The sequence below is a fragment of the Poromitra crassiceps genome, assembly GCF_964638095.1.
Source record: "Poromitra crassiceps genome assembly, chromosome: 20".
Lineage (NCBI taxonomy): Eukaryota > Metazoa > Chordata > Actinopteri > Beryciformes > Melamphaidae > Poromitra > Poromitra crassiceps.
In genome coordinates this window covers 25,095,886-25,119,554 of record NC_139637.1, presented here as the reverse complement: position 1 = coordinate 25,119,554, position 23,669 = coordinate 25,095,886, and the positions used below count along the sequence as shown (strand labels likewise).

The 23,669-nt window shown below is 43.6% G+C and overlaps 2 protein-coding genes across 2 annotated transcripts in view; one reads left to right on the top strand and one right to left on the bottom strand.

The window, feature by feature from the left end:
- The window catches only part of LOC310795148 (ER degradation-enhancing alpha-mannosidase-like protein 2), a gene marked incomplete at its 3' end in the record, with an annotated part of 19,312 nt that extends 9,642 nt beyond the window's left edge, over positions 1 to 9,670 (top strand). Inside the window, exons 8-10 of the mRNA XM_083657194.1 lie at positions 4,763 to 4,907; positions 7,050 to 7,171; positions 9,197 to 9,670. Of these exons, the coding sequence (XP_083513320.1) occupies positions 4,763 to 4,907; positions 7,050 to 7,171; positions 9,197 to 9,670 (741 nt within the window). The remainder of the gene's footprint in view (positions 1 to 4,762; positions 4,908 to 7,049; positions 7,172 to 9,196) is intronic.
- A 3,003-nt stretch (positions 9,671 to 12,673) lies between these two features.
- LOC310795136 (NLR family CARD domain-containing protein 3-like) overlaps positions 12,674 to 23,669 on the bottom strand; it is a 34,088-nt gene continuing 23,092 nt past the window's right edge. The window contains exons 9-11 of the mRNA XM_083657178.1: positions 21,795 to 21,947; positions 21,555 to 21,604; positions 12,674 to 15,062 (exon numbers count right to left, since the gene is read on the bottom strand). Of these exons, the coding sequence (XP_083513304.1) occupies positions 14,536 to 15,062; positions 21,555 to 21,604; positions 21,795 to 21,947 (730 nt within the window). The 3' untranslated portion in view covers positions 12,674 to 14,535. The remainder of the gene's footprint in view (positions 15,063 to 21,554; positions 21,605 to 21,794; positions 21,948 to 23,669) is intronic.

Here is a 23,669-nt window from a genome sequence, read left to right as displayed (position 1 = left end):
ATGAGTTGGTAAAACTGTTTTTATAGTTGTTTTATTAGTTGTTTTATTTTATTTTATTTGGTGAATGAATGACACCATGTTACAGATGCAGACCCAACAGCTGTAGTATAAATAGGTTGTGTTGGGATTGCTGAGTTAGGTTTAACTGACCCCTTGCGGCTGGATGGTAGAAGCAAGTTGTCAACTGGTACAGTCCTGACAGCATGAAAAACTCTTTTACCGACTCATATCCATTATTACACGTTTCAATTCTGTTTATATGAAGATAAATGGGCGATTTATGTTGTAAACTGTGGGGAAATTGGATTGTGGATAATATTTTGGTCACTGGCACCACCTACTGCTGAAAATGGAACAGCTAAATAGAAATACAGAAACAGAACAGAACTACGCGACGCGTTCATGTACGCGCACTGTTGTGCGCGATGCAGATACACTTCCGGTTGCGTAACACTCAAAACTGCCAACGCGTGTGTGTGTGAACGCGTAACGAAATTTCTCCAACACTGGTCACACGTGTACACGCTGGAAGTAGCTGTGCTACGCAGCTTGTTACGCGTGATGTAGTTTGCGCACATCATAGTCCGCGAGCGTGACAACATTGTTCTATTATCTCCATGCGTGCGCTTACGCGCTCTGGCTGCGCACCCCGCGTACATCATTACGCATACATTTACGCGTAAATGTACGCGTAATTTTACGCGTAAATGTACGCGGGGTGCGCAGTCAGAGCGCGTAAGCGCACGCGTACACGCGTGACCATTACAAGTCAATGGGGAAACTACATGACACGTCAAGCGTTGTGTGACACGTTCAGTCGTAGCTGCGCATGTTTATTGAGTCGTTTGGAACTTCAGATCCGGTCGCGTAGTATCAAAAACTGCGAACGCGTGTGTGTGAACGCGTAACGAAATTGACTATGTTAAGTCTGCTACTCAGGTGTCAAAGCATGCGTTGTGTGACACGTTCAGTCGATAGCTGCGCATGTTTATTGAGTCGTTTGGAACTTCATACCCACACACACGCGCACGCGCGCACACGTACACACACAGTCTTTCTGCAGCCTCATGTATTGTGGGTGCTGTCTGTCTTTCCCAGTTGTCTAGAGCAGTGGTTCTCAAACTGTGGTCCGCGGACCACCAGAGCATTGCATTTTTATGCCTCCGCCGGCGATAGCCAGGCCGGAGGCATTATGGATCCGGCTTGTCCGTCCGCGTACGTAAACATCGTACGTCCGTACGATGTTTGTTAACGCGATATCTCAGGAATGCCTTGATGGAATTTCATCAAATTTGTCTCAAACATCGACTTGGACTCAAGGATGAACTGATTAGATTTTCGTGGTCAAAGGTCAAAGGTCAAGGTCACTGACCTCTCAAACGCCATTTTCCAGCTTGTTAACGCGATATCTCACGAATGCCTTGATGGAATTTAATCAAACTTGTCTCAAACATCAACTTGGACTCAATGATGAACTGATTAGATTTTGGTGGTCAAAGGTCAAGGTCACTGTGACCTCTCGAATGCCATGTTCAAGCTTGTTAGCGCAACATCTCAGAAATGCCTTGACAGAGTTTCATCAAATTTGCCTCAAACATCGACTTGGACTCAAGGATGAACTGATTAGATTTTCGTAGTCAAAGGTCAAGGTCACTGTGACCTCACGAATGCCATTCCCAAGTTCGTTAAAGCGATATCGGCTTGATGGAATTTCTGCCAATTTGGCTCAAACGTCGACTTGGGCGCAAGGATGAATGGATTACATTTTGGTGATCAAAGGTCAAGGTCACTGGGACCTCTCCAACGCCATTTTCAAGCTTGTTAACGCCATATCTCCGGAATGCCTTGACGGAATTTCATCAAATTTGTCTCAAACATTAACTTGGCCTCAAGGATGAACTGATTACATTTTGGTGGTCAAACTTCAAGGTCACTGTGACCTCACAAACGGCATTCCCATGTTGGTTAACGCAATATCTCAAGAACGGCTTGATAGAATTTCTTCTGATTTGGCTCAAACATCGACTTGGATGCAAGGATGAACTGATTCCATTTTGGTTATCAAAGGTCAAGGTCACTGTGACCTCTCAAATGCCATTTTCAAGCTTGTTAACGCAATATCTCAGGAATGTCTTGATGGATTTCTTCGAATTTGCCTCAAGCGTCCACTTGGACTCAAGGATGAACTGATTACATTTTGGTGGTCAAAGTTCAAGGTCACTGTGACCTCACACACCCAATTTCCAAGCTCTGTAACGCAACATCACAGGAGCGCCTTGACGTCGATTTGGACTCAAGAATGAACTAATGGCGGAGGCATAAGTCCGCGTTGTGGTCGTTCTAGTTTTTACAGACAACAGTTGTTACATTATATACACATTAACCCTGAGGTAGGCTTGGGTCAGTTATTGGAAATAATGCAATATGTGGGAAATATCATGATTTTGAAAATCTACTTTAGAAACGAAACGAAACGTGGATGGACAAGCCCGTCTTTATTGTCACAAATCACCACACCGCATGCACACACGTGTCAGCGGCAGGACACACACACACACACACACACATGCTGAGTGGCGCTGTGAAATTTAGTCTCTGCATTTATCCCATGAGCCGTTTTCCCACATGCGCTTTGTACCGCTAAATGACCGGAACGTGGTCTAATGCCTGCATGTGAGAAAGCCGTCGTGCCGGTATAAGCGCGACCCCGTCGTCCCCGACATTTCACCAGTTTCGATCCAGTCAGAAGAGTGGTATGCTCTTAAGGGGACGCAAGTGGAAACGGGTCCAGTCATTTTCCGTGACAGCGGTCCTTCAATCATGGGTGAAGTGTAGCCTACACACGTTGCTTAATGTTCCAGCGGGCATAATCTAATCATTCGCGCACATTAAAGCAAACTGGCGAAATGATCTTGTGATAGCCTAATAAGAGCAGTATGTCAGCTTGCTGATTTCCGAAGGCAACCCCGGACACATCAAACGAAGCCAGTCTGTAAAAAGTGCTTCAACGCGACGCAGGTGAACGGATAAACATCGAACCAGCAACTATTTCTCTCAGACACGGATCCCAACTTCTTCAAAGTGCATCATCTAATCATTCGCGCACATCAAAGCAAACTACTTCCACATTTCGCTTCGTGCATTTGCTTTCTCTACATACATACAAGCGTTGAGCAGCTTGCAAGCCTCTGCCATTCTCACTGTGTGCCTGTGTCTGTCCTGTGTGGCTGCTGCTCTCGAGCAGAGAGGGGAGGGGGTAAATCGGCTGTGTTTATTACGCTGGCGGCTTGACGCTGCTCTTAAGTCAAACGAGTGTGATTTATTGTGTGACAACTGACAAGCGAACTTATTTCGAGTTTTGCCGACCCCCCAAATAACCTCCCCCCGCCCCCCAACATACAGGCAAATTCGCTGATAGATTCCCACATGCGCGAGCCGAAGTGTGAAGGGAAATGTCCGATATTGACTTACAGGTAATTTTCCGGTACGCATGTGGGAAAACGGCTATGGAGGCATGTCCTTCCTCCGGGGGGCAGCCAGGAGCAGTGTGCGGCTTTTCAGTGTAAAGCGCGCTGGTCAGGTAACGATCTTCTGCATGTTTTTAGTGGGGGTCCATACCGATGTTGTATGGAGGAACCCCCCAGGGGACAACATGCAAACTCCACACAGAAAGGCCCTTTTGATGAGATAGCCCACCTGGGCAGTAGGCACTGAGGATATGGGGGGGACACCCTCGGCACCCACAGCGTCCCAGGCAGGAATCGAACCCAGGACCTTCTAGCTGTGAGGCGACAGCGCTGTGACAAGGCACACTCACTCACACACGCATGCACGCACGCACACACACACGCACACGCACAGTTACACTAAAACCGTTTTCACACATGCGCTTTTTACCGTTAAATGACCGGAAAGCGGTCTAATGCCTTGGAGTGTGAAAGTTGTTTTCCGGTATAAGCGCGACCCCGTCATCGCGGACTTTTCACCAGTTTCTAGGTTGTCATGAGAGCGGTATGGCTGCTTCATGTGTGGGCGTGCCCCCCCCCCCCCTCCCCTCTCTGCTCGCTCTCTGGCCAGAGTCCTTCAGTCCAGCCCGACAGGGACACAGACAGCGAAAATGGCAAAGGCTTGTTCTGAGAGTCTTGCAAGCCGCCCAACGCTTGTAAGCAGATGCACGAAGCGAAATGTGGAAGTATTTTGCTTACGTTGCTGACAGCGAAGGCAAGCCCCCTGGACACATCAAACGAAGCCAGTCTGTAAAAAGTGCTTCAACGCGACGCAGGTGAACGGATAAACATCCAACCAGCCAGGCTATTTCTATCAGACATGGATCCCAACTTCTTCAAAGATTTCAGTTCAAAGACTGGTTAGCGAATGTGAAGGATACAACATACAGTACATGCCCTCTTAAGACAAACGAGTGTGATTTATTGTGTGACAAGCAAACTTATTTCACAAATAAGCTCCCCCCGCCCCCCAACATACAGGCTATTTGACGACTATATTCACACATGCGAGACACTGCTCACCGACACTTGAAAGTGTCGAGTCAAGTCCTAATTTCTGTCGGCGACTGTTTCAAAACTGTCGACAGACGAAGCATAAATTGGGCTTAAGGCAGCTGAACAAGAACACATAGACACATTCATGCAGAGTGCAGTGGCAGACATTGTTCCTTTCTTTCCTCGGGTTTCTGTGTGTGTGTGTGTGTGTGTGTGTGTGTGTGTGTGTGTGTGTGTGTGTGTGTGTGTGTCTGTCTTAGTCCCTGTTGGGGAACCTGGACAGCGCAGCGAGAACCTTCCAGAACTATTACTCTGTGTGGAGGCAGTTTGGAGGCCTGCCTGAGTTCTACAGCATTCCTCAGGGATACACAGTGGATAAGAGGGAGGGATACCCACTGAGACCAGGTCAGTGCACTAGACTGACTGTACATTACAATACTACACAAACTCACTGACACCAGGTCAGTGCACTAGACTGACTGTACATGATGTACATTACAATACTACACAAACTCACTGACACCAGGTCAGTGCACTACACTGACTGTACATGATGTACATTACAATACTACACAAACCCACTGACACCAGGTCAGTGCACTAGACTGACTGTACATGATGTACATTACAATACTACACAAACTCACTGAGACCAGGTCAGTGCACTAGACTGACTGTACATGATGTACATTACAATACTACACAAACTCACTGACACCAGGTCAGTGCACTAGACTGACTGTACATGATGTACATTACAATACTACACAAACTCACTGAGACCAGGTCAGTGCACTAGACTGACTGTACATGATGTACATTACAATACTACACAAACTCACTGACACCAGGTCAGTGCACTAGACTGACTGTACATGATGTACATTACAATACTACACAAACTCACTGAGACCAGGTCAGAGCACTAGACTGACTGTACATGATGTACATTACAATACTACACAAACTCACTGACACCAGGTCAGTGCACTAGACTGACTGTACATGATGTACATTACAATACTACACAAACTTACTGAGACCAGGTCAGTGCACTAGACTGACTGTACATGATGTACATTACAATACTACACAAACTCACTGACACCAGGTCAGTGCACTAGACTGACTGTACATGATGTACATTACAATACTACACAAACTTACTGAGACCAGGTCAGTGCACTAGACTGACTGTACATGATGTACATTACAATACTACACAAACTCACTGACACCAGGTCAGTGCACTAGACTGACTGTACATGATGTACATTACAATACTACACAAACTCACTGACACCAAGTCAGTGCACTAGACTGACTGTACATGATGTACATTACAATACTACACAAACTCACTGAGACCAGGTCAGTGCAGTAGACTGACTGTACATGATGTACATTACAATACTACACAAACTCACTGAGACCAGGTCAGTGCACTAGACTGACTGTACATGATGTACATTACAATACTACACAAACTCACTGACACCAGGTCAGTGCACTAGACTGACTGTACATGATGTACATTACAATACTACACAAACTCACTGACACCAGGTCAGTGCACTAGACTGACTGTACATGACGTACATCACAATACTACACAAACTCACTGACTGACTGACTGACTGACTGGATAAACCAGCTCTGCTATGAAGACAAGTGTTACTGCCTATAGAGAGCCGCAGTAACGAGTCCGGAAATCATCGATGCTAACAGCCCTGGTTCTTCACAGTTTTCACCTATGGGAGTTTTGAATGGGTTTTGGGCGCGATGCTTCTAATAATCTCTCTGAGCAACGCTGGCTTAATCAAACGCGAACCAGTGTTTAGTAATATCATCTTCACACACGAGGACCACTTTTACGAGTTTTGAAGCTTTTACGTGCCGTTAAAAGGACGGCTAGCTAGCAAACGGCTAAATGAGACTACACTTTTGAGTCGATGGGGATATATACGTCAATAACGTCACCACTTCAAAGGGCGAACACGGAAATTCTCTTTCCCTCACCTGGTTCAGCCCCGTTCAGCCCGGGGTAATCAGTGCACACATCCAACAACAGTCCAGGTTGAGGGCTGACGTGACGTGGAAGCCTATGCGACAGTGTGTAGTTCTGGATTAGCTTAGCTCGAGCATTTTACTTCTAGGGCTCGCATTTACGCTACAAAACTCATGAAAGTGGTCCTCATGTGTGAAGATTATCTGACGGAACTCTGGTTCGCGTTTGATTAATCTTGCGTTGCCCAGAGACCGTATTTGAAGCATCGCGGCAAAAACCCATTCAAAAATCCCATAGACAGAAACAGTGAAGAACCAGGAAGTTCGGGACTTCCGCATTCTGCCTACAAAAATACGTCATCCCTGCGGCTCTCTATAGAGACTGGTTAACGTTCCTACCTGGCAGACAACCTGTAGCTGTGTGTGCGTCTGTGTGTGTGTGTGTGTGTGTGTGTGTGTGTGTGTGTGTGTGTGTGTGTGTGTGTGTGTGTGCGCGCGTGTGTGTGTGCGTGTATGTGTGTGTGTGTGTGTTTGTTACAGAGCTCATAGAGAGTGCGATGTACCTGTTCAGGGCGACAGGTGACCACACCTACCTCCAGCTGGGCCTGGATGCTCTGGAGTCCATAGAGAAGATCGCCAAGACGCCCTGTGGATACGCTAGTGTAAGTCTGCCTGTCTGACTGACTGAATATATGACTGTCTGTCTGTCTGACTGAATATATGTCTGTCTGACTGACTGACTGACTGAATATATGACTGACTGTCTGTCTGACTGAATATATGACTGTCTGTCTGTGTGACTGAATATATGACTGTCTGTCTGACTTACTGACTGAATATATGACTGTCTGCCTGTCTGTTTGACTGACTGAATATATGACTGTCTGTCTGTGTGACTGAATATATGACTGACTGTCTGTTTGTCTGTCTGTTTGACTGACTGCCTCACAAGGTTCCTTCCCTTTTTCCTACAAAAGCTGTTTTCCCACATGCGCTTTGTACCGCTAAATGACCGGAACGTGGTCTAATGCCTGCATGTGAGAAAGGCGCCGTGCCGGTATAAGCGCGACCCCGTCATCGCGGAGATTTCACCAGTTTGGAGCCAGTCAGAAGAGCGGTATGCGCGATAGCGGACTCAAGTGTAGAACGGGTCCAGTCATTTTTGATTGATTGATTGATTTCATTTTATTTCAAATATGCAAGAAGAAGAACATTTACAATTTACAGAATAAAAAAACAAAAAAACAAAGGTCTCATTTTTTTATTTTATTTTTTTTTCTTTTTTTTTCCCTTCTTTTCACTTCTTAGCATATTTGAAAGGTTTCCCACGACACTCTCATGGGCGAGGTGTACACACGTTGCTTAATGTTCCAGCGGGCATAATCTAATCATTCGCGCACATTAAAGCAAACTGGCGAAATGATCTTGTGATAATAAGAGCAGTAGGCTATGTCAGCTTCATGTGTGGGTGTGCTGATTTTCCCCTCTCCTCTCTGCTGCCTGCTCGCTGTCTGGCCACAGTCCTCCTCCTCCTTCAGTCACAGCCCGACAGGCACACAGAGAAGCAAATGCACGAAGCGAAATGTCGAAGTATTTTGCTTACGTTGCCGACAGCGAAGGCAAGCCCGGACACATCAAACGAAGCCAGTCTGTAAAAAGTGCTTCAACGCGACGCAGGTGAACGGATAAACAAGCAAACTTATTTCACCATTCGGAGTTTTGCCGACACGTCACTCCCCACTCGCTCTGCAGTGCCGCCCCCCCCCCCCGCCCCCCAACATACAGGCAATTTAGCTGCTAGATTCTCATATGCGAGAGGAGAGGTGTGAAGGGAAATGTCCGATATTGACTTACAGGTAATTTTCCGGTACGCATGTGGGAAAACGGCTAAAGATAGGTTTTGATTTCTGTTCTCTCTCCTCTCTCTTCTCCTCTCTCCTGTCTTGTTGTGTTCTCTCTCCCTCTCCTCTTCTCTATGCTCTCTCACATTCTCTGTAAAGTCCTCTGAGACATGCCAGGTTACATATTCATTGTGCTTAGCTAGACCTAGCTAGACACATTCTCTGTAAAGTCGTCTGAGACATGCCAGGTTACATATTCATTGTGCTTAGCTAGACCTAGCTAGACACATTCTCTGTAAAGTCCTCTGAGACATGCCAGGTTACATATTCATTGTGCTTAGCTAGACCTAGCTAGACACATTCTCTGTAAAGTCCTCTGAGACATGCCAGGTTACATATTCATTGTGCTTAGCTAGACCTAGCTAGACACATTCTCTGTAAAGTCGTCTGAGACATGCCAGGTTACATATTCATTGTGCTTAGCTAGACCTAGCTAGACACATTCTCTGTAAAGTCCTCTGAGACATGCCAGGTTACATATTCATTGTGCTTAGCTAGACCTAGCTAGACACATTCTCTGTAAAGTCGTCTGAGACATGCCAGGTTACATATTCATTGTGCTTAGCTAGACCTAGCTAGACACATTCTCTGTAAAGTCCTCTGAGACATGCCAGGTTACATATTCATTGTGCTTAGCTAGACCTAGCTAGACACATTCTCTGTAAAGTCCTCTGAGACATGCTTGTGAATTGACTGGACTTGACATTTTTATTCTGATTGGTCAGCTATTCTGATGAAAAGGCTCCATGTAAACACAGCTATTGTCAATGTTCCTGTCCACCTCAGATTAAAGACCTGCGGGACCACCAGCTGGACAACAGGATGGAGTCCTTCTTCCTGGCCGAAACCGTCAAGTACCTCTACCTGCTCTTTGACCCCGCCCACTTCCTGCACGGCGGGGGGTCCTGGGAGGAGGGGGGGGAGGGGGGGCAGTGCGTCTTAGGGGCGGGGGGCTTCATTTTCAACACGGAGGCCCACCCACTCGACCCGGCGGCGCTCTACTGCTGCGGCCGCCACGCCCACGACAGGCACGAGCTGAGGGACATCCTGCTCAGCCTATCACAGCAGCCCTCGGAAAGGACCGGCAGCCAATCACAGACGCCCTCCAAGCAGGCTGAGGACAATCCTCCCCCCGGCCAATCGGAGAGCATCGCCCTGAAACCTGGCGAGCGAAAGACCGCCCCCCTGCTGTCCTGCCCCGTTCAGCCTTTCAGTGCTCGACTCACGGTCCTGGGACAAGTGTTCTCCGATGATACCTGACATCATCTGGGCTCGACTCGCTGGTCTGATCTCGGTTGGTTTATGTTGTGGGTTTGTGTAGTGGGGGATCCAGTGACGAGGAGGAGCTGTGATCTTTGTGATTGTAGGAGGGAAAACAAGAAAAGGACAATGACATCACCATAGCCCCCCTCCCCCTATTTCAGCCTCTGATGACATCACTGTCCACTCTGATGACATCACTGTCCACTCCTCACTCAGGTAGGATGAGTGTTCGAGCCCACTGAGCCAATAACTGTGACCTCTGATGTCAACTCAAATGTTGCTCTGTTGTCTTTGATGCTGTAATTTAAATTAAAAGTAAAATATATTTTTTATTTATGACAAAATTTGTGGTGGTCGCTGTATGATTTCATAAGACAAGATGGAGGTTTAATGTAGGTAAGACTTTATTTGGATAGTCCGCCTATAGAGGCTACAGAGTACTTGTAATATTTCAACAGCTTATTAGTTGACATTCAACAATTCAACTCTTTAACACGTTCAACAAATGATCTATAGACGCTTTTAACTTCACAACTAGACATTCTAAAGGTAGGTTGTTGCATTGTTTGCTGGTACAATAGAGAGGCAAAGTGGAACGTCACTTCCTGCTTCAGCACTGTACCACAGATTTTCATCCGCCATTTATTTTCCCATAGACATTTCGTAAAATGCGTATAAAATAGTTTTACTTCGTCGAACCAAACGGTTCAGCTAACGCTATAATCGTGAGAGACCATAAAACATTTCACTCAGACCAAAACTTAAAAAAACAGAACAAATATTTTCTTTAAACTCACATTTTTCTTACGTTTTGGTCCCAGTGAAATGTTATGCGATCTCCTGTTTATATATATATATATATATATATATATATATATATCTGTACCGTTTGGTTTGATGAAGTTAAACTATTTTTATACGCATTTTACGAAATGTCTATGGGAAAATAAATGGTGGATGAAAATCTCTGGTACAGAAGCTGAAGCAGGAAGTAGGTGGTCACTTTGCCTCTCTAGAGCTGACAGGAAATAAGCAAGGTTTCAAAGTGTTGCCTAGCAACACAAATCTATGAAAACTGTCTATCGAGTATATGTGACAATTCATGAACATACCTACATCTCTACGACATCTACAGACAAACAGTTGAATTGTTAAGTTTTGAGCCTAAATCTCCACTTTCCACGCGCATGTGTCAGAGGAAAACATGTATGAACATCACTGACACAACTGATGGCCTGCAAGTGTGGACAGACCTGTAAGCTTCCAGACTGTTCCTGCCTTGCCAACAAACTAAAGTGCACAGAAATGTACAAGCTACAAACCTGCAGCCATCACAGCGAGGAGGAGGATGTAGAAGTTGTTGTGACCCTGGATGACTATGATGATACTGATGATGATGAATCAAACAGAATATGAAAACTGTTTAATATTATACTTTGTGATGGTGGTGATGATAAAGATCATTGGTTAAATAAGTGATTGAAAGTTAGAATTCTTGGTTTTTTGTTCTGTTCAAATAAATTGACAAGATTGTCTCTTTCGTTGGATCAACGGTTGGTGTCAGTGAGGGTTAACTGTGACTAAGATACCACTTGTTAAGATTTATCAAGTTGAAATATCATCTAAAGGTACAGACCTTTTCAAAATACAAAACTAGGATTTGCCACCGGGGGTGGTACCAATTAGTGAAAATTCTGACCCGGGCCCATCTTCTACTTTAAGACCCACAATCAGCCTTCATGGTGGGATAATATGGGAAGATTATACATTTCCTCAATTGTTACAGTCCTGTGAGTATTTCAGGTTGTGTTATTTGTGTCAGTGATGTTCCTACATGTCACAATGCTCAAATAAAGACTATAGTTTAGGTGAAAATTGTGGGAAAATGAATGTTGATACTTTGAAGACCTCTACATTTATTAGACAGACTCACAACTGTGCTTAAATGAAAGCTATGAGTCTACACTTAAAAAAATAGACCAAACATGCCTTCATAAAACATGAGTAAAGGTCCTGACAATGAGCCTAAAGTAGGATATGCACCAGCGCCTAGATACCAATTTATTGTAGGGGGTGGTTAACTTCATGTGCTGATAACACATGAAGCTACCACTTCGCAAAAGTTATCATACCAAAATATCATCTATGGACATGTACCTTTTCAAAAAATGTGACTAGAATTTGCCACCTTGAGTGATACCAATAAGTGAAATGTTGGGCTTTGGCCCATGGACTATATATACGGCGCCATATCTGCATTCAAGGTGTGTACGGCAAGCCACAGGTACCACCTGCTACATTATAATCATATAGAAACATCTCTGGGAATTATGTTTTCCATCCCGAGAGGCTATTAGCCTACCAGAGTGTCTCCTGACCAAACCAGGAGGCTTGACAATACTATTTGGACCGCTTGTTGCTGGGTTAAATAAAACTATTATACTTCCTAGCTATACAGTCGTAGCTCAGTTACAAGAACACAGTTAATTGATGTTACTTTCCAGTTATAGGGACATAGCCCTTGAGTTATACAGTCTTCTGTCTTATTGGAAAAAAGGAAGATGTATTGATATGTGGTTCTATATGATGCCTATGGTCACATTTGTGTTGTATCAACAGTAAATGCTATTTTAGGGCAAAACACTACACTTTACCAAAATGAGGAAAGGAAACTATTTCCACACAATTGTATGCATTTGAATATGTAACATGAAGCCAGAACATACATGAAGACTATTTTGATGGTAGTGTTTTAATTGATAACACCAGTGTGTAGTTGATGCTGTGGAAGACATCAACATATCATAGATGTGTGTTTTGTTTTGGTGGAAAGAATCTGTTTTGAGAAGAGAGAACATGGTTTTGAGTGTTGTGTCACTTTATAAGAGATTTGTGGAGTTTTGACAAACTCTTCAGTTTAGAGTTTTGACAAACTGAGCCACAGTTATTGGAAATGTGTTTAAATGTTTGGAGAAAAACTGTAAAGACACAACACATGTAGACATTTTCAACACGTTTAATTCCTCAATGTACAGCAGTAAAATACATTGAAACTGAGTGAAAAAAGTAGTAATTTTAAATTCAAAAGATATATGATGAACGTAGAATACAGTAAAAATAATTTCCATGTATTTACATCCAATGAAGAAAACAACAGTTTGTACATAAGAAAGACATGAGTTTATGATGCCTCAGCATCCTGTCTGTGCTCTGACTCAGACCAGAGATTCTGCTCAACATCACAGCAGCAACAACAAGCCTCCTCCATGACCCTTCTCTCTCTCTCTCTCTCTCTCTCTCTCTCTCTCTCTCTCTCTCTCTCTCTCTCTCTCTCTCTCTCTCTCTCTCTCTCTCTCTCTCTCTCTCTCTCTCTCTCTCTCTCTCTCTCTCTGTGTGTGTGTCTCTCTGTCTCCCTCTATCTCTCTCTTTGTCTCTCTCTCTCTCAACATCACAGCAGCAACAACAAGCCTCCTCCATGACCTCTCTCTCTCTCTCTCTCTGTGTCTCTCTCTCTCTCTGTGTCTCTGTGTGTGTGTGTGTGTGTGTCTCTCTCTCTCTCTATCTCTGTGTGTGTGTGTGTCTCTCTCTCTCTCTCTGTGTGTGTGTGTGTGTGTGTGTGTGTGTGTGTGTGTGTGTGTGTGTGTGTGTGTGTGTGTGTCTCTCTCTCTCTCTCTGTGTCTCTCTCTAATTCAAATTTTTCAAATTCTAATTGCTTTATTGGCATGAATGTCATAACAACAATATTGCCAAAGCATCAAGAAACAATCACATTCAACATTACCATCACTCCTCATGAATAATACAATAATACAGTAATACAATGCAATAATCATAATAATACACATTAATTATGAAACATTGAGATTGATACACATCAGTGTGTGTAGGTCACTCACTGTCCCTCAGGTTGTGGCATGTTGAGACATATTGGACAGACAGATGAGCCCTGTCTCCTTCTCTTAGGACTACTTTTAATTTGGAGCTCATTCAGTTCTTTGAAGTCTGGAATTACAGAGTTGAACTTATTGAAGTCAATATTTCTTGTTTCTTCAAAGGTTTTACATTGTAGGAGGAAGTGCATCTCTGTTGACCTCACCTGTCAAACACTGACCACATGTTCTCTCTATCTCTCTCTGTCTCTATCGCTCTGTGTGTCTCTATCGCTATCTATCGCTCTGTCTGTGTGTCTGTCTGTCTATCTATAGGTTAGCATAAGGTGCAGCCAGTGACATGTGAAGGGAGTTTTTAGACACACACACACAAACCTGCATGTGTGCGTTCACGTTCACCACTGGAGTCAATGCAGGGAGCTGAGAATTGAGGCTTTGTGTTCAGATTAGTTTGTGTCAGAATTCTAGAGGCAGATTTTCACTTCTAGCTGCTTCCTGTCATGTGATCTAAACATATGGACGAGCTTTTCTATGTCTTGACTTGTCATAACTGTGTGTGTGTGTGTGTGTGTGTGTGTGTGTGTGTGTGTGTGTGTGTGTGTGTGTGTGTGTGTGTGTGTGAAAGTGTGTGTGTGTGTGTGTGTGTGTGTGTGTGTGTGTGTGTGTGTGTGTGTGTGTGTGTGTGTGTGTGTGTGTGTGTGTGTGTGTGTGTGATCCTGTACAGAGTGAAGCATCATGTCAGCAGCTGTGTTTGGTCTCAGTGTTTCTCTCTCTCTCCTCTATCTGACAGTTTCTCTCTCCCTCCTCTATCTGACAGTTTCTCTCTCCCTCCTCTATCTGACAGTTTCTCTCTCCCTCCTCTATCTGACAGTTTCTCTCTCTCTCCTCTATCTGACAGTTTCTCTCTCACTCCTCTATCTGACAGTTTCTCTCTCCCTCCTCTATCTGACAGTTTCTCTCTCCCTCCTCTATCTAACACAGAGACACTGAGGCACTGTAGTCAAACAGATAGAACCCAGGGTAGAGTTTTTCAGTGAAGGTTGAGTAGAAGGTGTGGATGTGAGTCAGTGTGTCAGAGGAAACTGTGTAGAAGGACAGAGAGCCAGCAGGCCAGTCAAGATACACTGCGACTCTGTTAGAGCGAGAGGAGGGGAGACGTATGTCTGTGTCTCTGTTATTGTGCCAGGCAGTGTAATGATCATCATAGCACCTCAGACTCCAGGACTTTTCATTCCCTCCAAGCCAGCTGTCATCACCCTCTCCTCTCCTGCTGATTCCTCTGTAAGTCACTCCTATATGAACCACTCCTTCCCTCTCCACCTCCCAATAACAGCGACCAGTCAGACCATCTCTACACAGCAGCTGCGGCCATTGGTTAAATCTCTCTGGGTGATCAGGATATGGCTGCTTCTCTCTCACCCACGTCACCTTTCTGTTGTCTTCAGACAGGAGGAGGCATCTCTGTGCTGTGTTTGGATCCAGTGTGAGTTTACAGGCATCTGATGAGACAACAAGACTCAATACAGCAGCAGCTTCTCATCTAAAACACCTGGGCTGTGTTTCACAATAACAACCATTCTTAGTGGTTATGAAGATATTTTACAAGTGATTTTAAGAAATGGTTGATTGTAGGTTTTTACCACATTCATGCTCACATAAATAAACCTTTTGTCAAAACCTTAAAAACAGACCAAATAAAGTGTTGTGCTGCAGGAAACTCTGACAGGTTCCATTTAAAAACTAAAGGCAATGAGACACAGAAACACAACAGATGAACATTGTATGATGTGAAACACAATATTGAGCCAGACTGGAACACAAGTCGCTGTTATTAAGCTGTTAGCAAGTTATTCACACACACACACACACACACACACACACACAGCGCGCGCGGGGCTCACAGCTGATTAGGAGATGCACAGCAGGTGCGCAGGGATCCAAGAGAGACGCCGCACGCGACACGAGACAACGGAGCTGCAGCCACACGAGCACGAGCCACGACAGAGGAAAGACGCCAGCGTGGGAGGAGCTTACTGCCATCTGCAGACTCGCACGAGCTGACTGCGAGAGAGAGAGAGAGAGAGGAGGGAGAGAAAGAGAGAGAGAGAGGAGGGAGAGAAAGAGAGAGGAGAGAGAGAGAGGAAGAGAGAGAGAGAGAGGGTGGAGGGAAAGAGGTAGATAGAGAAAGAAATAGAGAGAGGGAAAGAAAGAGTGAGGGGAGAAAGAGAGAGAGAGAAAGAGAGGGAGGGAGAAAGAGAGAGAGGGAGGGAGGGAGGGAGAGAGAGACAGGGAGAGGGGGAGAGAGAAAGAGAGGGAGAGAAATAGATAAAGAGAGAGGGAGATACAGAGAGAAATAGACATTGTGGGAGAGTGGAGGAGTAGAAGTGGCGGTAACACTTTACAATAACGTACACAAATCCTATAGTAGTTACTGATAAACTAACCATTAACTAATCGCCAGTTAATCATTCGCTAATGAAAAATTTGGCATTAGTTTATCACTAGTTAATCATAGTTAATGAGTAGGTAGTCATTAGTTAATGATTAGTATCTAATTTCCTGAGTAGAGTAGTTAATCAGTACCTAATGATTACTAAATTTCAGCTCGTGAATAGAGTAGTTAATCATTACTTAATGATTCCAAAATGTCAGTGCGTGAATGTATTAGTTAATCATTAGTTAATCATTAGTTAATCTTTTTGTGTACCCTATTGTAAAGTGGTGCATCATACTCAGTGGTTTATGAATACTGAATCATTACCTGTCCATTAGTTACTCTTTTCGCACCCTAATATAAAGTGAAAGATATCCTTATCAAATAAACACTCCCTCCAGGTGAGATTCGAACCCTGAACCCCAAGATTGTTAAATTGTAAGTCTGGTTCTCTACCATCTGAGCTAACCAGCCTGTTGCTTGTTTGAGCCATACTATTGAATGTAGAGCCTGAGACCAAGTATTATAGTTTAAAGGTATATTCCACCCAAATACTACTTTCTGTCCAAGTACTTACAAGTACTTAGACATAAGTAGTATTTGGCTGAAACATACCTAAGTACTTGGACATGAAGTAGTATTTGGATGGAATATACCTTTAAAACTATAAGTATTTGGAGAGAAGGTAGTATTTGGGTGGAATATATCTTAAAAACTATAAGTACTTGAACAGAAAGTAGTATGTGGATAGGACATAATACTTAGTCTCTGACTCTACAGACCTATAGTATGGCTCTACCAAGTAACAGGCTGGTTAGCTCAGATGGTAGAGAACCAGACTTACAATTTAACAATCTTGGGGTTCAGAGTTCGAATCTCACCTGGAGGGAGTGTTTATTTGATAAGGATATCTTTCACTTTATATTAGGGTGCGAAAAGAGTAACTAATGGACAGGTAATGATTCAGTATTCATAAACTACTGAGTATGATGCACTACATTCACGCACTGACATTTTGGAATCATTAAGTAATGATTAACTACTCTATTCACGAGCTGAAATTTAGTAATCATTAGGTACTGATTAACTACTCTACTCAGGAAATTAGATACTAATCATTAACTAATGACTACCTACTCATTAACTATGATTAACTAGTGATAAACTAATGCCAAATTTTTCATTAGCGAATGATTAACTGGCGATTAGTTAATGGTTAGTTTATCAGTAACTACTATAGGATTTGTGTACGTTATTGTAAAGTGTTACCGAAGTGGCTTCACTCTTAGTTTGATTCATGTTGATTCATCTGTGTGTGTGCGTGTGCGTGTGTGTGTGTGTGTGTGGCTCCATAATGAGTCTGTTTCAGACTGTTTGTCTAAGATGACAGGTTGAGAGGCGGGTCATAGTATCATGTCCATGATTTTATTTGACAATTCTGGGGACTGGATTGGGCTTTGTGTTGCGTGTGGCCATGGACAGTCCATAAAGAACTCACATGCTATGTATTAAGGCACATTCATGTGTTTACATCCTGTGTGAGTACAGCTGCTTAATTGATCTCCTCTGCTCCTCCTTACCTCAGGCTGAACACCTGCAGACACTCAGCTGATTGCTGATGCAGCTCTGCCTGCAGGTATATAAGCTGGCTTGCTGCTGGGACACAGTTAGTCTACATCCTGAATCCAGCCCAGCAGCACCTGCAGTTTGGTTTCTTACTTTGTTGCCCATTTCTTTCCTTTATTAGGTCCTGGCACAATAGGTGCCAGGCTTTATTGTTTTAGTTTAACCTGGCAGTTTTGGTAGTTGTTTTTCGTTCTTAGTTTTAGTTTAGTTAATCTAAATTATTCTTTGAACGTTTTTCAATTGTTAGTTTAAGGAGAGGGGCTGGCTTCGACGGCCCTATATGGGCCAGCCCAGAACCCTCTCCCTTTTGTTTATTTCGGCCGAACTGTCAGGTTATTTTGTTTTATGGTTTGGGGCCTTTTTCTTAAATACTTTGGGGGAAAGGAAAATAAAAACCCTATTATTTTGATTCTTGTGTGTGGAGCCAGCTGCTTCGTGCGGAGGGAGCGGACAATCCGATGCATGGGTGCTGCCCGCCCGCCTGGAATCTCCGAGGGGCGACCCCTGACTACCACGCTCTCAAACGGTCTCAAGCGCGCACCTTTTACGCTATTTCTGTAAATACAATATCCCTGGAATGCGCGTTTTAACGAGCCAGTTACATTTCTTTGCATTCTTAGAGATTATAGTTTTTGTTTGTTGTTCATGTTTCTAACAATTGGCCAAGTTAGTAGTTAGTTGATGGGATAGGAATTCTGCCAGATGACAGTCAGGCACTAGGCACCATTTTCTACTTCATTTGGAAGAGAAAATTATCCTGAAATGAAGATTTGATTGACAGCTGCATGTCATGATATGATTGGTTGAAATGGGGTAGAAATTTGATAGTACTAGGTGAGGTCAGCAAACTGTACATTACTGTTATCAATGAAATCTTGAAAAACGAACTTTTGATGTGAAAAGGTGTGAAAAACTAAAGAAATTAGATTGTTGTGATATGTTTTGCATACATTATTAAATAGGTGCACTGCATACCCAGGTATTTGAGCTAAAAGAAAAGAAAAGTCATTATTGGGTTCAGCTCGACTTTAATGACTGTTGATTCTTTCATTTGGCTTTTTGCTTTGTTTGCATCCTGTTGGTTTGATTTAGGTTGCAATGCATTTATATAATGAATTTAATTTGGCTCCTCCCTAAATCAGTGTTACATTTAGCTGGTTATTCTACCCTACTCCATATGAACTCCATACACTGAGAAAGCAAGACATTAAAGTCTGTTCTGTAATGCACTTCTTTGCCACTTGGAGGCGCCAGGAGGCAGAAAGACAGCCTGCTGTTGGAGACAAAACAGTCACTACTCTTGGCTGCAGTGGACACTGGACATTAAACTCTTATGGACGCTGGACTCTTTTAAATAGGCACGTTTTTAACTTGTATTTTAATAATAAATCCCTTTGTTTTTTAACTTTGACTGTTTGGGCCAGCACCACTCCCCTGTAGAAAACACATGTATTTTATTCTTAAAGTCACACTCCACACCCTTGAGACACATTTTAATTACCTTTATTTGTGTTCACATTTAGACAAAAAAAATCCTTGAACACAAACAATGGGACATTTCAGAATGACAAATGTATTTGAAATTACAACCCCAATTCAGAAAAAGTTGGGATGCTGTGTAGAACTTAAATAAAAACAGAATGTGATCATTTGCAAATCATTTTCCACCTATATTCAATTGAATACAGTAGAAATATATTGAATGTTTTACCTGATCAACTTCCAGTCCAGCCTGGCTCAATATTGTGTTTCACATCATACAATGTTCATATTCTGAATTTGATGCCAGCAACACCTTTCACAAAAGTTGGAACAGAGGCAACAAAAGACTGGGAAAGTTGAGGAATGCTCAAAAACACCTGTTTGGAACATTCCACAGGTAAACAGGTTACTAGAGAGGCAAAGTGACCGCCTACTTCCTGCTTCAGCACTGTACCAGAGATTTTTATCCGCCATTTATTTTCCCATAGACATTTCATAAAATGCTTATAAAAATAGTTTAACTTCATCAAACCAAACGGTTCAGCTATATTTAGAATCGAGAGAGACCATAGAACATTTCACTCTGACCAGAACTTTAAAAAACTACACAGAAAAAATATTTTCTTTAAATCCGCAATTTATTTTTACGTTTTGGTCCGAGTGAAATGTTATGTGGTCTCTCCTGTTTCTAAATATAGCTGAACCATTTGGTTTGACAAAGTCAAACTATTTTTATAAGCATTTTACGAAATGTCTATGGGAAAATAAATGGCAGATGAAAATCTCTGGTACAGTGCTGAAGCAGGAAGTAGGAGGTCAGGTCAGAATCTGGAGAAATCTCTGCTGAAACCAACATATGGGGCCCTATCGTTGCATCGGCGCAGTTTCTAGGCCGAGCGGCAGGCGCAGATCAAAGCAGTGGGCGTGGACAGGCGCACTTGATATCGTCGTGCTGGCGCTAGATGCAGCCCAAAGCATTACAACCACGCCTTTTAGGCGTAAAATTATGCACTGTCATGCTCATTGGATAAGTGCAATAAACGAATGGCACGCTTGCCTTTTTAGCTCCAATTCCACTGGTCCCGCAAAACCAGATGAAACCCAAGCCTCTGATCCCCCCCCCACCTCCCTTCATCCCGTCTGTCTCCATATATCGGCTATTATTCCATATTATGATGCTTCTCAAACCAATCTAACTGCAGTTTAAATACTGCAAGCATGTAAATACGCTACACTATAGCAATATCAAAGTGAAAATAATGTTCTATGCATCAGCTAGAAAAATATAGCCTATTAGATTGGTGAAAGTTTGTCCAGAAAGATATCATTTTCTCTCGCCTGCTGCAGGAAGGATGATGCACATAAATATAGCCTACATTATGTCAAGTCATTGCATAAATGTGTTTTTATTGTAAAACTAAATGTGAAATAGGGCCAAGTTATTGGAGGGACATCACAGTATAGCAGATGCCATTAGAAGCGCGTTCCGAAGCGCGTTCCGCTGTTACTTCTCTAAATCACGTTAACTCGACAAGGGGTATATATAGGCCCAGGAGGACATATATGTTTCACATAGGGTGGTGTTTTCATTTCGATGTTTTATTTGGTCCAATATTGAAATGTTGACAATGGCAGGCTGTGTTACCATTACACATTAATTTAGAACTACCTTTTATATCTATTTTGGCTCATTTGGTTGCTATTTAGTAGCGAAATGGAGAAACACAATGCATGCTGGGAACTCAGAGAGAGAGAGAGAGAAGGGTGACAGAGAAGAGGCAGTGAAGGCACAGAATAGGCCTGCTTTTCAAAAGCGCAAAGCGCTAAATGTACGCCAGGTCCCAAGATATCACTAGGCTGGTATTTAGCGCCGACACGCCCACTTTGGGACTGCGCCACGCCCATTCGGCCTAAAGCGCATTTGGCAGCCTAAAGCCTATTGCTATCTTGCCGAAACAGGCGCAAGGCACGTTTTTTTGCGGTTAAGGCCCGTAATAGCGCCGATGGCCTGTGGGAGAATAGAGCCCTGAATGCCCGTGACCTTTGATCCCTCAGGCGACACTGCATTAAAAACCAACATTATTCTGTCATGGATATTCCCACATGGTCTCTGGAACACTTGGGAAAAGCAGTCAGTTAACACAGTTCCTCGCTGCATCTTAATGTAAGTTAAGACTCTACCATGCAAAGTGAAGCCATATATCAACCACATCCAGAAACGTGCCCGAGCTCATCTGAGATGGACTGGTCAGACCACAGCACACTTTGCCTCAGTCATTTCACCTCCTTTTCAAATATGTTGATTAAAAGGCATGATGTCAGCCATCACCCTGATTCACAGTAGGATCAGAATGAATGGACGTCACAGACTGTGCCATAGATGGACTTTCTATCTCACTAGTTGAATGTGTTGCTTTGTTTTCATGAATCAAACTAAATACACACTTACATTTCCTCAGACCTCCTGGTTTCAGCCACTGCACTCCACCATGGTCCACACTGGAGGAATAAACAAAGTCAGATCAGCAGATTCTCTTTGATGATGGAAACAACATGCACATTTATTAATAACCTTCATTATGAAGGATCTCATATCCTCCATTGAACTGTATTCCTGCATGAGCTTTGCAGTGTGACAGAGAACATGTGTGTGACTCTCAGCCTTCTAGCAGACGTTGCCTCTCCATACCTGAGTCTCCACTGTCCACCAGACAGCAGCTTCTCTCCTGAGGCTCCTGGATGATTGTAGCTCAGGTCCAGCTCTCTCAGATGGGAGGGGTTGGAGCTCAGAGCTGAGGCCAGAGAAGCACAGCCTTCCTCTGTGAGCAGACAGCCTGACAGACTGCATGAGCACGCACACACACGCGCACACACACACACACACACACACAGTTGCATTTATAGTTTATACTGTTTTCCTCGTCTTTGCTGTCATGACGATTGACATCAACATTTCATCACTTCCTCCACTGTCGTTTTACTTTGATTCACTTACTGAAAACAGGAGCGTTGCTTTCCAATACACACACACACACACACACACACACACATTCTCACACACACACACACACACACACACACCGCGCGCGCGCGCGCGCGCACACACACACACACACACCTACACACACACACACACACACACACACACACACACACACACACACACAACACACACACACACACACACACACACACACACACACACACACACATTCACACCTGGAGGCTGACCAGTACAACCTCCAAATTAACTTTTGATAGAAATCTGACATCTGGATATGCTGACAGCTGCAGAGAGTTGGTGGAATTCTGAGCTCTACTGAGGAACATCTAGTGTTTTTACTTTTATTCTAGCAATAAAGACGTGTTTAAGGTTTACTGATATATTTAAACTTATATTCAGGATAAACATTAACCCTTTAAAACATTTGACAGAATAGTGATTTTACATACACTTATATTGTGATAAAATTATATGTGATCATATGAAAAGTGTATAACATTTTCAGCAACATCACCCAGCAATAATCATTTATTGATTGTTTATTCTTGAGTGTTGTGAGCTTTTGCACAGGTTTTGTGAACGAGAGATCCCAACTCTCAATGAAAACTCACTACAGTGGAATCTGCTTATAGTGATCACGGTTATAGTGATCAACTGCTTATATTGATCAAAAAGCTTGGTCCAGAATCATTCCTATACACATGCTGTTTAAATACCTTGCTTATAGTGATCAATACTCTGCTTACAGTGATCATTTTGGGCCTTGTCACACCTGAGAACAATGGATTTCTTTTTAACTCATTCAGTGCCAGCCACTTTTGGAGAACGGATGCTCCCAGTGCCAGAGTTTTCAGAGCGTTTTCAGTGATTTCTCGAGGCCCACAGAATATTGTGTGATATTACTATGTAAACACCGAACACGCACAAGAACGAGCTGGCTCTATTGTATCATCAGCAAAAAAAAGTTTATTGATACCATTTTCCGTTCTTTAGTTATGAGCCGGAGAAGATAGGTTGTTTTCAGCGTTTTCAGGCTTTTCAAATTATTAGCTGAGATAATCCGCCTTTTGTGAAATGCAGCATTTCAAGCACATTCACTGAGTCTGAAGATAATATTTTCTGATGTAGTGACGTAGTTGTTGTGTGATGCCCTGCGTGCACCACCCCCCTCCCCCCCTCCCCCCGTAAACTCCTCCCCACACTGCACACAGCCTCACGCAACCATTATATTTTCGGAGTGCTGCGTTTGTGTGCTGCTGTCGGCTCTCAGCGCCACAGCAGGGAAGAGCCAACCCGGATTGCTGAATGGTTTGGCGTCAGGGGCTGCTTTCCTGGCTGCTAATCGGTTGGAGAAACTATACAGACAGACAGACAGACAGACAGGGACAGAGGGGCTCAGTTGTGAGCGCGGATTGACTCCTGTTCGGAGCCAATGTCAGCTCCCGCGACAGAGCAAATGGCTCTGGGAGCATGCATCGGGTTGTCTTTGATCCACGGCTTTTAGGCTGTTTCTCGGACCTGTCTCTAATCTGGACTGCACCGAGCAAGCACTGTCGCCAC